General features: G+C 41.1%; 1 protein-coding gene across 8 annotated transcripts in view; it reads left to right on the forward strand.

Annotated features, from left to right (window-relative positions):
• MYBPC1 (myosin binding protein C1) overlaps positions 1-16,310 on the forward strand; it is a 103,653-nt gene extending 87,343 nt beyond the window's left edge. For 7 of the 8 annotated variants that reach the window (XM_043966819.1, XM_043966820.1, XM_043966823.1 and 4 more), the window contains 9 exons: positions 1,024-1,112; positions 1,356-1,551; positions 2,887-3,026; positions 5,938-6,097; positions 7,070-7,206; positions 9,168-9,354; positions 11,605-11,663; positions 14,241-14,283; positions 15,636-16,310. In XM_043966819.1, coding sequence (XP_043822754.1) covers positions 1,024-1,112; positions 1,356-1,551; positions 2,887-3,026; positions 5,938-6,097; positions 7,070-7,206; positions 9,168-9,354; positions 11,605-11,663; positions 14,241-14,246 — 974 coding nt within the window. In that variant the 3' untranslated portion in view covers positions 14,247-14,283; positions 15,636-16,310. The remainder of the gene's footprint in view (positions 1-1,023; positions 1,113-1,355; positions 1,552-2,886; positions 3,027-5,937; positions 6,098-7,069; positions 7,207-9,167; positions 9,355-11,604; positions 11,664-14,240; positions 14,284-15,635) is intronic. The other variant, XM_043966822.1, reaches the window with a different exon arrangement.
• Positions 16,311-16,983: the final 673 nt, after the last annotated feature.

Genomic DNA, 16,983 nt, shown 5'->3' on the forward strand with positions numbered 1-16,983 from the left:
AGATCTGAGGTTTTCAGTAGACTACAAGTTCCATATGAGTCAACATATAACATAGCCCCCCAAAAAGGCTGATGCTTGGATAAGGAGAGTCATAACAACTGCCTCATGGGGCAGCTAGGTGGCGCAGTGGATAAAGCACCGGCCCGGGATTCAGGAGGACCTAAGTTCAAATTTGGCCTCGGACACATAACAATTACTAGCTGTGTGACCCTGGGCAAGTCACTTAACCCCCATTGCCTCACCAAAAAAAAAAAAAAAAAAAAAACCAAACCAAAAAACAAACAAAAAACAACTGCCTCATGGAGTATTAAAAGACCTAATTGGGGGTGAAGGAGGGGTCACATGTAGAATTGATATCAAATTGCTTGCCTTCTCAATGGGGTGGGGGCAAGACAGAAGGAGAGAATTTAGAACTCAATTTTTAAAAAATGTTAAATGTCAATAAATTATAATTTTTTTTAAAAAAAGATGCTTAGCAGAATGCCTTGAACATGTTAGGTAGTTCCTCTCCAGCAGACCAATAAAAAGACAATGAACAAAAATCAGATGAGATCAGGGATAGTGAGTATGTTGTATTCTGCTCCATTGGAAAGACTTCTCACATCAGTTTAAATCGTGTGTCTGGTGAGGCAAGTAATAAACAGTCCTGCTATGTCCTCCTTGTTCAAATACCATCTAGAGCATTCTGTCCAGTTCTGGGCATCCTCTCTTAGAAGGGACGTTGGCAGCTGGAGAATGTCCAGGGAAGAACAGGATAGTGAGAGCCGGACACCATGAGACACAAGGGCCAGTTGAAGAAAAGAGGGATATTAGGCCTAGGGAAGGAAATATTCAGAGGAGATGAGATATCTGCCTGCAGCATTTGGAGGACTGTCAGGGCGTAAATAAGCCCCTAACTGCACAGACCGGGAAGCAATCTCCATTTGTGGCCCTGTGAAGTCTGAGGTTTTTCTGTTACTCATGCTAATTTCCCACATGGTCGGGGGAAATCTGACAGTTCAAAAATGTTATTTCCTCTGTTAGAGCCTCCAAAGATTCGTATCCCACGACATCTGAAGCAAACCTACATTCGAAGAGTCGGAGAAGCTGTAAATCTTGTCATTCCTTTCCAGGTAATAATGACACAGAACCTTTTTCTCTGTTCTAAGGGCATCTGCTCCAAGATGGTAGGGAATGGGGATGGGGTGACAATGACACGGAAGATAAATCCTTGAGCTTAGAGTCAGGAGGACCCCTATTCAAACCCTGCCCCTGATCTCTACTAGCTGGGTGACCCCTTTGCGTATTCTCAAAGAGCATAGCCACATTAAATGGCTTCCTTGTTTCACCCTGGGGTTCTCTTCCTTTGTTTTCAGGGGAAACCAAGGCCAGAGTTAACCTGGAAGAAGGATGGTGTGGATATAGATAAGAACCAAATAAACATACGCAACTCTGAAACGGACACAATCATCTTTATCAGAAAAGCAGAGAGGAGTCACTCAGGGAAATATGATCTGGAGGTGAAAGTGGACAAATATGTGGAAAGCGCTTCCATAGACATCCAGATAGTTGGTAGGTTGAAAGAAAGAAGACTGGTAAAATGTTGTCAAAGCCATAGAGAGCTCTAATATCACCAGTGGTTATGGCAAATGTAGAAATTAGGGTTTGTAAAATTTCATACAGCTATGTCCCACTTTCAGAAAACCATTGCACACCATCCCTTTCTACTTACTTACCAGTTTTTCACATTACAAAATATATATTTTTTTCATTTTGCCAAAAAATTCTCCACAGGTAGCCTTTCAACATCATTCTGAAGGCATATTATGTCCAGGTACACGAGGGCATACTAGGTGACCCAGTGGATAGAGTCCTGGGCCTAAAGTCAAACACTGAACAGACTCATCTCCCTGAGTTCAAATCTGTCCTCAAATACTTACTAGCTGTGTGACCCTGGGCAAGTCACTTAACCCTGTTTGCCTCAGTTTCCTCATCTGTCAAATGAACTGGAGAAGGAAATAGCAAACCACTTCAGTATCTTTGCTGAGAAAACTCCAAATGGGGTCATGAAGAATGGGACACGACTGAACAACAACACAAGACCTGCCCAACTGCTAAATGATTTTCAGTTGTTGCCAGTAGCACTATTCTAGAAGGAAACTACCACCTCTAAGTCGATTTATGGATTCTCTCAAGATTTTCATTACTGTAGTAAATATGTATTAGTACATACAGGAGTTGTTTACTGACATTTTAAAATCTGGCCTCAGAGCTATTGCAGTCTCAACAACCCAACAACCCTGCCTTCCTTGCTATTCTAATACTCTTCCAGAATTCGAATCTCTAACACTAACCACAATTTGGTAAATTGTTAACAGATCATTCTTCCTAGTGGATAAATCATAGTCATTTCTAAACATGGGGGAATGGAAGAGATGACCTCCCAAAGTGCCTCCTACTTCTGTCATCGCTTCATTTGGCAAGGTCAAAAAATGTATTTAAAAATAGCAGAAGTAAAAAAATAAAAAATAAATAAAAATGGCAGAAATAATTCTTAATTGAGCTTCCAATTCATCTTTTGACCACCCTGTACCCGAAGTAGCAATTTCTTATGGCAAAAGTCAGCACTTTGGGATTAGTTTTTATATAAGCCCATTATATTAACCATTATTTTTCTGGCTGAAAAAAAAAATTAGGTGAAGAAGAACATTGAGATTGTGATGTGTTTTGAAATATGTCATGTCTGTGTTATAAAAGAAAGCACATTTTCTCAAATTATGAGCATCTAGAACATGCACTACTCAAAGTGGGAAGAAAGAGGTTCAGAAATGAATGTCCTTCTGACAAAACGTATGTAGATTGATGGAGCATGGCACTACTATCATATCGTGCTTTTTGTTTTCTCAGACCGTCCTGGCCCACCCCAGATGGTGAAGATTGAAGATGTCTGGGGAGAAAATGCTGCCTTGGTGTGGACACCACCAAAGGATGATGGGAATGCTGCCATTACAGGATACACCATTCAAAAAGCTGACAAAAAGAGCATGGTAAGTTTGTATTCCTTCTGAAGCAGCGAAGGGGAAAAGTCGTGATTCCAAATTTGTAATACCTTATTTCACTCTTGAAACATATGAAAAAAAGAAAGAAAGAAAGAAAGAAAGAAACAGAAGAAAAAAAGACAAATATGTATGAGGGGGTAGCTAGGTGGCACAGTGGATAAAGCACGGGCCCTAGAGTCAGGAGGACCTGAGTTCAAATCCGGCCTCAGACACTTGACACTAGCTGTATGACCCTGGGGAAGTCACTTAACCTTTCTGTGCCTCAGTTTCCTCATCTGTAAAATGTGGGGACTGGACTACATAGTCTCTGAGATCTCTTCCAGCTCTAGATTTGTGATTCCATTATTTTAAATTCGTTGTATGTGGATAAGCTTAGCTAACTGTGGAGGGGCTTCTCAGCAGAGTGACTACAGAGTGAGGAAAGACCATCCACTACATGGGGAAGTTCTTGTGATAAGCATTGGTATAAGGAACAAAACCACAGGGAGTAGCATAAAGGAAAGTGAGTGTGTGTGTGTGTGTGTGTGTGTGTGTGTGTGTGTGTGTGTTCATTTTCCCCAAACAGCGCCTGATGTGGAGTATGGATCAATTGTGGTTGAAAGTGATTCCTGTTATTGATAGGAAGTATTTCGGCACTAATGTGTCTCAGCATGAATTTATTTACTGGAGGCATAGAAGTAATAGGAGACAAGGAGAAGATTGGAAAGGGCACTATGAATGTGTTATGGAAAGAGAGCTGAATTTGGAGGCAGGGGACTAGGTTTAAATCTTGGCTTTATCACTTATCACCTGGCTCACTTGGGTTAAGTCATGCCAACATTCTGCGCCTCAATTTCCTTATCTGTAAAATGAAGTGGTTGGAATAGATGATCTCTGAAGATCCTTCTGGCTCTCCATCTAGAACCCTAGACCAAAGGAAAGTAGAACTCAAGAACTTCAGACTTCTCTGTGTAGGCTATTTTTAGATCTCATCTTTTCATTTTTCTGGATAGATATTACATACTTTGATCAGATTTGGTATCTAGAGTATTATCTTTCATCAAAACATGGGCCTCTAGGGAGTTGTGCAAAATGGATGACTTATGAGGTATGTGTCTGAGTATCTAAGACTTCCTAAGACAGGAGGGCTGTGCCAGAAATCACAAGTTCAAAAATAGTGAAAGAACATACCCAAAGTTGGCTCTAAATGTTGCTCCCCTCAGAGCACTTGAATACAGAGCTGGCAGAAGGATCCAAAAAGCAGGAGCCACTGTGTTTTCACCAGCCTTCCTCAGTGCCATCAATAGTGTCATGGACCCTTCTGGGCAGCCTGACGAAACCTAGGGACCCCTTCTCAGAATACTGGTTTTAAATGTATGAAATCAAATATACAGAAGATTATGAAGGAAACCAAGTATCTTGAAATGCAGTTTTCAAAATATTTTAAAAGTACCCGCACACACACAGACACACACACACAAGTTCACAGAGCCCAGGTGAAGAACCCCTGCCTAGGTCAATGAGAGTAGATAACTGTAGGATTGGGCCAAGGCCCAGTGAATCAGAGCAAGTGGGAAGGTTATAAATCAGGCAACCTACCACAGACAAGATACCTGTTTATGCTTTGATTCCCTCCAGGAGCACAATGGCACAACAGTGTGGTGGTGGGGCCAGGCAGGAGAGGGTGCTGCCCATCACTGTCTGCTCTAATGTGATATCCTTAGCCTTCTCACAATTCTTCTAGGACTTCCTAGCCTTGTCAGGTCAGTGTCCATAGCACTTGAAGGTTGGCACAAGGTCAGCTAGTAAGGCTGACAACACTGATGTGAGAGGGCATCATTTAGATGTTTGGGGCTGAGCAGCTCAGGGAATACATCGGGGAGAGAGCAGAGTGACCAGATAGAGAGAAGAGATAATTACTAAGTGCCCAGGAAGAGGGGGCCAGCAGGTAATCAGGCCACCCCTAGTAACTCTTGGTGTAGTTTTCCCCAATCAATCCGGGTCCAGGCCCAGTGTGGTGAAAAACAGTGTTCCTCAAAGCCTGCACCTTATGTGAATTAATTTCATTATACTCAATAAAATGACTATTTGACTTAAACAGTCTTTTTCTCATCTATAATGCCAAAACTGAGAAGGGTATTGTGACCCATGTAGAAAAGATATTACATTTATTAATTGTCTAAAAAGAGCCCCAAATATGTAAGTATATTTATACATACATATACATATGCATATACATATACATACACATACACACATGCATAGTATTTTCTCTATCAGCTATACTAAATGTGAATGATAAGATATGTATTCTACCAGGCATAATAAACTTAAACAGTCTTTAAATGATTAAGAGATAATTAAAAATCACTGTTATTTTAATACAATTTCTATTGCTCATTAATTAATATTATTATGCCAATTTGGTACTATAAATGACTGATTTTTCTCTAGTGATTTACCTTAATTTGCTTCCAGAGACTGATATGTTGGTACTAAAAAGTGGCACAAGTAACCTGTGGTCAAATTCTCTCTTACACTTGCTAGTTGTTTGAACTCTCAGCCTCTGACTCAGTTTCCTGGTCTGAAAAAAAAAGGCATAATAATACATGTGCTACTAGCCCCACAGAGATGTTGTGAGGATCAGGTGTCATCATACATCCAAGATGCTTTGCATACCCCACAGTGATATATCAGTTGTTATTATTGTTATTCAAAATTATATCGCTATATCATTACATTACTACAGTTTCGTGGAGTGCCATGTAGCAGAGCTGACATCTGGGCTCAGTCCATAGGACTCCACGCTCAGTGTTTTTTGACTGCACCACACTATAAAGCCAAACACGTGATGTTTTTTAAAGGGTGATAACCATGCCTGGACTGAGTTTCACTCTACCCTTTGTGGGTTGTTTTTCAGGAATGGTTCACTGTCATCGAGCACTATCACAGGACTAATGCTACCATCACCGAACTGGTCATTGGAAACGAATATTACTTCCGGGTATTTGCTGAAAACATGTGTGGTCTCAGTGAAGAGGCGACAATGACAAAAGAGAGCGCCGTGATCGCCAAGGATGGTGAGTCGGGCTGCATGTATTATTATGCCTTTTTTTTCAGAGATATTGAAAATAGTGTTAAAATCCAATATCACCTCTCCATCCCCCTCCTTTAAAATATAACCAGTTTTGGTCATTTGATCCTCTTCGTGGGCCAAGGGAAGAAGAAATATTTGTTTCATTAACACAAGCTTCCTTGATGCTAGGACATTTATGAAACCAGCCGTAACTCGCTTGGAGGGGAGGTGGTGGCCCCTTGAATTCAGGCAACGATTCTTTCATTTCAGAATACGGCTTTAGTCTGTCCCGTACCAATGCCTGGTACGTGCTTGGTGCTCCTAATTAGGAGGTTTGTCCTCAGAGAAGCCGCCTCACATTCTGACTCTGCTACTTCTTACCTGTATGACTTGGGGGAAGGTCCTCAACTGAAAAATGAGGATGCCAGACCTGGGTTCAAATTCAGCCTCTTCCGGGCGATTTTGGGCCGATCCAGTAACCTTTCTAGACTTCCGGGTCCTCATCTAGATGCTCTCTCATTGCCGTTTCCCACCTCCGTCTGTGAGCCCCAGACCACAGGGCCGCTAAGCCCCCTTCTGTCTCTAGTCTCTAAATCTGCTCCCCACTTTCGCATCTCTCGGGGCCTCCAGCTTCCACGAGCTCCAGCAGTTCCTAGACACGGGGACCATCGAAAGGAGATGAGAAGGGACTTCTCCGAGTCATGCTCCAGTTTGGGAAAGTGCTTCTGCTTCCCTGTGGGATGCATCTCTGCCCGCCCACCCCATGAGACAAGGGAAGAAGGAGGGGGACAGAAGCGGCAGAGGACTTTACGTGGATGCCCACGTACAGGGAGCCCACGGGTGGGCCGCGAGGGTACCGCCTGGTGTCTGCCAAGTCTCTGGGCTCGGAAAGCGGGCCGTTTGGAAAGTGTGCCCCAAACGAGGGCTTTGGGGGGCTGCTTCATAGATGTTTTGTCTCTGTGTGTTTTCCCCTTAGGAAAAGTCTACAAAAACCCCGTTTACGATGACTTTGATTTCACCGAAGCCCCGATGTTTACCCAGCCTCTGGTGAACACGTATGCCATCGCGGGCTATAACGCAACCCTGAACTGCAGCGTTAGAGGCAACCCGAAGGTAGGATCCATCAGGCCCTGGGCTGTGTTCTGGGAAGGATGGCTCAGTGAAAATAGCAGTGACTCTGGGAGCAGGATTCGAATCCCACCTCTACTAAGACTACTCATGTCACTTTAGGCAAAACACTCTTATCTGTTAGAGGAGTGGTTGGACTAACCAGCCTCAGGAGTCTGAGCCTCAGTTTCCTGATCTGTAAAATGAGGACCCCCAGGTCCATTCCAGCTCTTTATCTGTGAGGCTATTATGAGCCCATGAATCATGAGGCTGCCATGTTGTCCCTCTGGATTATCTTCCCTTGAAGTTAATGAATGGCATTTCCCAAGTGTATTTTATTTTCCCAGAAGCCAATTCCTCACTGGCAGGATTGCCTAAAGGCTTTTTCTATTTGCCACTTACATGATTAGTAAGACAAATAATAGGTTAGCCTTTCAAATGCTATTTTCTCTCTTCCCTAGAGATAAGTCATTATTTACACAGGGTAAATAAAGTAGTATGGGTTTGCTAATATTTCTTTAACTATCTGGGCTGACTTCTAAAACCAGGAGGTTTGAGGGTGGATACTTTTTAAGTGGGGGTTAGAAGCAGGAGAGTGATGGGGGAAACATTTGCTTTGGTATCAAGGGTTGTGGGTTCAAATCCCATCTTTGACACTTCCTAGCTTTGTGATAGGCTAGTAGACGGTGAATGAAGCGGTTTAGCTGAAGAAGAAACATTCCAGTGAAGTCCGACCCCAGTCTGGCTCCCAGAGCTCTGGAGGGGACTGTTGGGAAAAGAGATGCCCCTCCAAGAAGTTCCATGGTGAGGGAGAGTGAGGTGTACTGGAAAGAAAGACTAGAAATGGAGTCAGGACCCAAGGACAGATCCAAGCTCTTCACTGTTTGAACCAAGGCACTAAACACATCTGGGCTGGTTTCCTCATCTACAGAATGAGAGCAGTACTTGTACTCCCATTGTCTCGGGTTGGTCGTGGGGTTTGGAACACTTTGTAAGCCTTAAAGCACCAGAGAAACAAAACCTTTAATAAAAAGAGGAGGCCAAGTAGTCAGTTGGGATTCTTTCCTGGAAGTGTCTGCAAGGGAATCCAAGACATAACAGATGAATCATTATCGTGGCCACTGTAGACTTGTATAGGGGTGCTATCTCTCTACTCTAGCAAAATAATTCTGAATAAATCTGTCTTCTTTCTCCAGAACTACTCATTAGCATTCTTTACACAAATAGTGAATATAGCTTAATTAAAACAATAACAACCCTTGTTGCTGTTGATTCTTTTTCCTCTTTCCCTATGGCTTCATTTAAATTCAATGTTACTGGGGACAGCTAGGTGGTGCAGTGGATAAAGCACAGGCCCTGGATTCAGGAGGACCTGAATTCAAATCCAATCTCAGACACTTGACAATTACTAGCTGTGTGATCCTAGGCAAGTCACTTAACCCTCATTGCCCCAGGAAAAAAAAATTTAAATAACAATAATTCTATGTTACACAGCAAAAATGTTACACAGCAGAATGTTGACTAATTGTCATGAGCAATAGTGGTCTGGGCAGCTAGGTGGTGCAGTGGATAAAGCACCCACCCTGGATTCAGGAGGACCTGAGTTCAAATCTGACCTCAGAAACTTAACACTAGCTGTACAACCCTGGGCAAGTCACTTAACCTTCATTGCCCCATGAAAAAAAAAAGTGGTCTAAAACAGGTGATGAAAACATACCTCTCACCCCTCTATAGAGGACGACTCCAGGGGGTGGAGTGTTGCATACATTATTAGGCTTGGATTGGTATTTCTCAAATGTTTTTCTTTGTAAAAAAAGAAAGGTTCAATGCCAGAGGTAGAGATAACATCAGGAAATGACTGATGTAAAACCATCAATATAACATTTTCATTGGCTTTGATGTTCCTTTTCTAAACCTTTTCTAATCCATTCCCCTTTCTCTTCTTCCCCCTCCTATCGTAATTATAGCCCAAAATAACCTGGTTGAAAAACAAAGTTGCCATCGTGAATGACCCAAGATATAGGATGTTCAGTAACCAAGGAGTCTGTACTTTGGAGATCCGTAAGCCCAGCCCCTATGATGGAGGGACCTACTGCTGCCAAGCAGTCAATGAGCTGGGGACAGTGGAAATTGAATGCAAGCTGGAGGTGAAAGGTATGAGCTCTAAAATCCTTGTTAAGCAGCTGAAGTGAACTAAGACTTGCTCTTTTATTTTTTAATCATCTCTGTTAAGTCCAAAGACCAATAATAATAATAAGCTTATAGTGTTTAAAATGGGGAGAAATGAAATTTCCCTTCATTCTGATATCATACATAAGGGTAATATAATCATTTAAAATGGGGCTATAATATCCTGTGTGAGTCTTGTCTACTTAAGGTACAGTGACTAACGTCAGTGGAATGCCAAGGTGTGAGCAGCTTGGTGAGTATAAATAGAACAACAGTGATAACATCCTAGGAAAGCAATTTGTCTACAGTTAAAGAGCCTCAGAAAAATGAATTTATCTAATGAAATGATGATTCAGGAGGAGAGATTAAATTTTTTAAAAAGTTTTTGAGCCAAATAATCATTTTAACATCAGAGGAAGGATATGCTATATACCTGGGTGAAGGCTATTGGCATACTCAAGAATACATAAAAAATGAAAGACGTGTATGGGATATCATTTTGAAAAGCTGATTTAAAAAACAGTCCTAGAGAACTTGTGTTTCTATTGATGCATTTGATTTGTATTTGATTTCAAAGACATTACTTTAAAAATGCATTTTAAACTGTGAGGGTGCTTGAGGATGTATGAACCGCAGATTTCCTTGGCATAACTTGCCAAATCATGGTTATTCTTTGCCAACCCATTCAATTTGGCCACAATGTCCTATCTACTCTTTGGTGAAACAAAAAATACCAGAGTAAGTATAAGTATTTTTGTTTACCCATGGGACATAGCATAATGGGTTATGACCTTTGTGCTGTATGTTTCTCCTGGAAGCCAGAGTGTGTTTTGAGTTTCCATTGACCCCCACCCCCACCCCCTTCCACCAACGGGATGACCATGACTAGAACATCTGGCATGATCCTGAAGCATCCTTTCTTGCTCTTGTTGCATTAAACTTTTGAAGCCACGAGTTTTCTTACATTTCTATAAAATGAAATTCTTTTTTTTTTTTTTTGTGAGGCAATTGGGGTTAAGTGACTTGCCCAGGGTCACACAGCTAGTAAGTGTTATGTGTCTGAGGCCAAATTTGAACTCAGGTACTCCTGACTCCAGGGCCGGTACTCTATCCACTGCGCCACCTAGCTGCCCATAAAATGAAATTCTAAACTAGGAAATGGGACATGAACTTGAAGTCAGGAAGACCTGAGTTCAAATCCCGCTTCTGACATTTACTAGCTGTATGACTCTGGGCACTTAATCTAAGTCTGAGTTTCCTCCTCAGTAAAATGAAGGGGAGGAAGGGGAAGAAAGGGTACTTGCTCACCATTAATGTCCCTTGCAGCCCTAGATCTATGTGCTTGTCTTCCTGGGGTGGGTTGGTTGTTGGGGGGGGGGGAATGTTACCCTATTTACTCATAAAAAAAGCTCCCTTTCCATGTCTATTTCTGAAATTCAAATAACACGCTCACAGGATTTCTATTATAAAACTGAATTTTCCAATCTAGAAATCTAGTAAAAGGATCTTCAAAAGGTCAAATGAGTAAATACGGTAGAGAATTGGACATGTGACTTAAAAAAAGAATTGTCTTTAGAGCTTAATTTTAAGCATTTTTTCTTTCTAATGGTTTTGTCTTTGGTTACATAACATAATTTGTATTCATAATTTATATGCATAATAGGAATTATTTTTTCTCAATAGGTGACTTTTGAATCAAATATAAAAGAGCATGATACATTTTTACAAGTTTTACAGCCATGACAGTCATTCCATAATTTTTCCTGCTCTTTTCTTGACTTAATCAAAGGCTTATTTTAGATTCAAAGCAAAAAACCAATAGTTTAAAAAATTACTGCATTGTGATATTTAATGTAATGACAATGTTTATGTGGAGATTTGCAAGGCACCTTATAAAAAATAATTCCTCTACACTATGTTTTGAAAATAAATGAAATCTTTTTGTATAAAATTATAATGTTATAAAAGCAGCTTAGAAAAATGTTTGGAGGTGGGTGGGATTAAACACGGGACACTCCTAAATGCTTTGCCACTTGAATTGTAGATAAGCGTTTTGTTGTTAGGAAATCATTTATCAATCATGAGAATGTTATGTGAACTTTGATAGCTTGGAAAACATTGTTGGTTCTGAAGGCAATAGCTGATTGAAACAGAGTTAAACTGTTTAAAATGTAAAAAGGTAAGAATGTCGACTGAGAAGAAATAAATATCAGTCCCACTATTCTAATTCTGCAGTGATATATCAAGGATTAATTACCCCAGGACAACCACTCTTCTTGGCGGGGCAGCAACAGGTTTAAAAAATTCATATCCCACTGGATATTACTTTCCATTCCATTCCTATTTTACATGAAAATGCATTTTGCATGTAAAGCTTGCCTTTCCTTCTGCTTTTAGACTGTCCTCATTAGTGCTCATGGCATACAACTGCTATGCCATGAGTGAGGAAGGCCAAATTATCCAAGAACAGTGAAGGAATAGAAGAGATAAGGTAGCAGGCAGAAAGTCAGGCAGCAGAACGTGCCCCCAGATAATCATTATGAATCGTCTTATTTTTAACAACCAACAAAATAGTGTCTTCATACATCTTAGATGCCCATTCTTTTAGCCAGAGGTGTCAAACATTCAGCCTACAACAGCCCCGAGTATAGCTGAACCAGATTTAAATATAATTAGGCAAATTTTAACAAAATAAATAAAAACACAATATAAATAATATCACATTTTAAAGCCAAATCAGTATGCGGCCCATGGGGATCCTTATGTATGGAATAAAGGCCCCTGTTTCTATGTGACTGTGATACTGCTGTTTTCAGACTCATATATGAATTAGCTCCTTAAAGTCCTTGGGGAGGTTTGAAAGTACGAACAGTTTTAAGTGTCCAAATTTTTAAAAGAGGGTTTGGGACCAAAAGGTCGTAGGCTTGAGCTTTAGGGACTTAACAAACCCTATCTTTGTCTATAACAAGCGCTACCAGGCAGTTGGGATGTTTTCATGTGATTGACATTTAGAACAGAGATTTATGTCCTTCAGTGAAACCTGAGACCCTTCCAGGACCCTTCATGAGGGGGCGTTGTGAATAAAGCTAGATTTGTTTTATACACAGTATTTATTTTCAAATCATAGCATAATCAGGAATAGTGCTTTTAATTTGGGATATGAAATATGGGAGGCAGAGAGTAGTTGGAGAAGAATCTTATGGACAAATCAACCAATCTGACTGGGCTTCACACAGGCTTCTCCCATGTAAGATAAGAGGCTAGACCAAATGACCTCTAATACACCTTCAATGTACAAGTAAATCAGTGATTTATGTATATATGTGCATATACTCATCTATGTATATATAGATGCAAACACATAGATATGTTCAATTCTTCCAATCCAAACACATCTATTAAGATTCGGGCTCTGAGGTTGATGAAGAAAACATTTGTCACTCTCAGACAAAGAGGTCACAATGAATTTTCCTTGTGTTCCCTCAGGGCTTCAATAGCACAGTGCCTGTTACATAGTCAGTGCTTAATAAGTGTTTCCTGATTGATTAATTGATTGTGAACATTCAGAAAGTTATATTTATAGCTTCCAAAATAGGAGGAAATTGAACCTATCTTTTTTTTTTTTAATTTTTTTTTTTTTGCGGGGCAATGGGGGTTAAGTGACTTGCCCAGGGTCACACAGCTAGTAAGTGTCAAGTGTCTGAGGTCGGATTTGAACTCAGGTACTCCTGAATCCAGGGCCGGTGCTTTATCTACTACGCCACCTAGCTGCCCTGAACCTATCTTTTAAAATGCACTTTCTGGGGGATGGCTAGGTGGTGCAGTGGATAAAGCACAAGCCCTGGATTCAGGAGGACCTGAGTTCAAATCCGACCTCAGACACTTGACACTTACTAGCTGTGTGACCCTGGGCAAGTCACTTAACCCTCATTGCCCCGCAAAAAACAAACAAAATAATGCACTTTCTGGATTATAATCATTAAAGGTAGCTATGTAGTGCATTGGACCCAGTTCTACTAGCTGTGTGACCCTGGGCAAGTCACTTCATCTCCCTGGGCCTCAGTGACACTTTGGACTCATTGGTCCTTTCTAGTTCCATGTCTATGATCCTATAATCAACCAATCAATAGGCATGCGATACGCCAGGCACATTTCTAGGCACTAGAGAAAGACAAAAATTCAATCATCTTAGCCCTCAAGGAATTGATATTCTAAACATTAAATCATATCCATTCATTCCAGTCACTCAGTCTGAGCACTTAATGCTAAACTCGGTTCCACACACTCCCCTCCCCTCCTGTGGATTAGGGGTATGCTAAGGGCTTCTGTTCATTTGAACCCTCCAATTTAGAATGTGAGACTTTATACAATGAACCCAAAGAGCTTAGCTGTCCAGTAGGGCACAGTAGGCTAACTTAGATTTACTTGATAATTTTGCCTTTTTGAGTTTCAACATATATATATGTATCATAGTGCTATGTCTGTGTTTTTCTTTTGTTGAAAAACGCCATATATATATGCTGTAGTTTCTTTTTAAGCTTACAGTTTGGAAGCTATTACCATAAACGTCCATCGCACAATCTGATTGGCTCTACCATCTGCTAAGGCAAGAGACTAGGAGTCAATTTCCCTTGGTCCTGCATATTAATAAAGCTTTCACATATTAATGAGCCCTTTGAAGTGGTACTGGATCCTGCCTTTTATTTTCCAAATGCTTCTATTTTCTACATCTTTGACATGACTAAGGATTCATTAAATCATCTCCTTATCTACCATAACTGTGAAAATAATTTTATCCAATAAGTCATCCAGCTTGGTCAGGCCTCTATTCATGCTTACAACTTCTCTCTCTCTCTCTCTCTCTCCCTTAGTCGTAGCGCAGTAAGGATTTTTGAATGTCTATTGTCACCTCAGGTAAGCTTTCATATGGTTTCGGCCTATGAAGCTTATGCCTGTCATAAGCCATACAGAGCCTGTGGAGTATGGCATGATTTTCATTATGTGACCTAATGAAAATGGTATGTCCTTAATCACTAATCGAGTAGTTTAAATGTGTATTTCAGAAACTTTGAAATTAACCACTAGTACTCACCCATCACAATTAACTCCAGCACTCTAAGCATGAGGGCCTTGCACCCAGCTGGAGATAGTGGGACAGCATCCTTCGGCTAACTGCATCAAGGAATGGACCCGTAAAGAAATGGCAGCATCTCTTCTGAGACGTGATTGGATTTTTTTTTTTTTTCATTTTAAGAAAAGAATGGTTTTCTGAGACTTGCCTTGGGGAAGTTTTCAAAGAATGTCAAACAGCATGCTGCTTTTGTCTGAATTGCACCTTTGTTAAGAGATTTAACCCTTCCCTAAAAGATTTTGGAAGGTTGTTCTGAAAGGTTCCTTCGGTAAAGATTTGATTTTTTTAAATAAAATTTAGAAACAAAGGTAAGTACAAGGGATTGTGGGTGTTCGCACCAAATACAAGGGCAGGCCTTTTATTTTCAAAGCTATATTTATCATCTTCCCCACATTGGCCCCCAGGGGAAAAAAGATATTCTGGTTAGCTTAATTCAGGAGTTGTCCCATTGGTCCTTCCCCTATTTTGCTCCGTCAGAATAATTTGCACTTAATTAGAAGATTGAAGGTTGTGCTGGAGAGGCAGCATGGTGTGTGTGAGTAACTAAAGTGAGTCAGGAGGACCCAAGCTCATATCCAACCTCAGAGAGTCACTAGCTGGGTGACCCTGGGCAAGTCACTAGCTCTCAGTTACCCGGTCACCTGTCTAAGACTACCCGTTGAAGGGGAGATGCTGATCTGCTTTGGTGAAGAGAGCTTCTCTAAAAGGAGCCCCTTGCAGGTGAAATCACAGATGGGTCCCTCCATCTTTCACTCTCCCCACCTACCACCACCAGAAAAAAAAAATGCGTGAAAGTGGACCATGGTACTTGTCCACAGTCTCGGTGAATTCACCATGTGGCTCCTACAACTAAGTCACATGAAGAGTATTCACATCTATGCTAAAAGAGGAGTCAGTACTTTGACATCAGCACCAAATTTGCACGACCATGGGCATCCAGAATACTTAGGAGACTTGCCCTGAAACTTGCCTCTTCCTCCAAATCACCTTCAAGTCAGGAGCAGGTTCCCTAGCAAGATACCGAAAGGCATTTTGTCCTGCCTTCTCCAGGCAGCTAGCCCCTCCCCCCAAGCCATAAAAGTAGGCCTGTCTCTCTTGGGTATTTTGAACTATTTCCTTTTCTCCTCCTTTATAGGTGGCCTTTCCTTCTGCAGGCTTCTTTTGCAAGGTGTTCCTCCAAACATAATTGATTCATATTTGCGAGACTTGGAATCAAGCAATCCTGAGGGAAACTGAGGCTGCCCAGTGCTTCCCTGCTACTGTAGTGAAAACTGGTTGCCAGTGGGAAAACATTTTTTTTGTTATTGTTCTTCCAATAGCAACCCAAGTGTGGTCATTTCTTTCTTCCTTCTGTTGAAAATAAAATATTCACGTGGATTGCGTCGAGTGGGCATTCTTGGAAAGACCCAGATTGGAAGTCAGGCATTTGGTAATGTTCAGCCTTGCTTTGTGTTTGATGACAATTTTATCTTGTTAAAAAAAGAAAAGAAAAGAAAAAAATTTTTTTAAAAATTGACAGCATTGGATAAGGCAAATAATAAACAAAGAATGAAATTTAACTATATCTGGGCGGCTAGGTGGCGCAGTGGATAGAGCACCGGCCCTGGAGTCAGGAGTACCTGAGTTCAAATCCGGCCTCAGACACTTAACACTTACTAGCTGTGTGACCCTGGGCAAGTCACTTAACCCCAATTGCCTCACTTAAAAAAAAAAAAAGAAAAGAAAAAGAAAGACGAGGAAAGTGTAGAGCAAGCATTCAGTGTGATTTGTGTTTGTCAGACTGCAGAGTGCCAAAGAGTATAGAGATAAGTCAGAGGCAATGCAGGAGAAGGTGAAACCTCTCTATATCCCCTGTGGAAAAGGGAGTTCTCTCAGCTCCCAGTAGCACTCACTCAGGATAGCACATCCACTGGCTGCCCAGTTCCAGTGTCCAGGGCCCTGCATTAGCCAGTTTTCAACTGAATTCAGTAAAAGTGTTCTATTTCCCAAGACCTCACCTTGAAAACCAATTTGTTCTCAAGGAAGGCAAAATGTGTTCAGTTAATTGTATCATAATAATTTTAAAAAACAAAGTGTTTCTGTTGGAGAAAAAAACTCACTTGCATCTTGTGTTCTTTTTCTTTCTTTTTTTCTTTTTTTTTTTTGGTGATGGGGAGAGGAGTAAACTTATTTCTGATTAAATAGATAAAAGCAACAGGGCAGTGCTTCCACTGATACTTCATCCCCCAACCTCTGAAGGAGCACAGTAGTAACAGACTGAGGCTCTATGCGTCATACCCATTCCCAGGGTCACATTAAAGACAGCCTTAGAAGCATATTTTTTCTTTAAAGTTTGAGCACCCCAAAGATAGTTCTGCTGTCATCTCTGTAGCAGCTTCTCCGAACTTCCTGGGGTGGTACGGGGAGGGGAGCAGAGCTCTGCATTCTTGGTGGGGAAAGAGGGCATTGTATGGGGTTGGGAGAGGAAGTTTGCTAGGGGAAGA

This window comes from Dromiciops gliroides, chromosome 5, assembly GCF_019393635.1.
Source record: "Dromiciops gliroides isolate mDroGli1 chromosome 5, mDroGli1.pri, whole genome shotgun sequence".
In the NCBI taxonomy this organism is placed as follows: domain Eukaryota; kingdom Metazoa; phylum Chordata; class Mammalia; order Microbiotheria; family Microbiotheriidae; genus Dromiciops; species Dromiciops gliroides.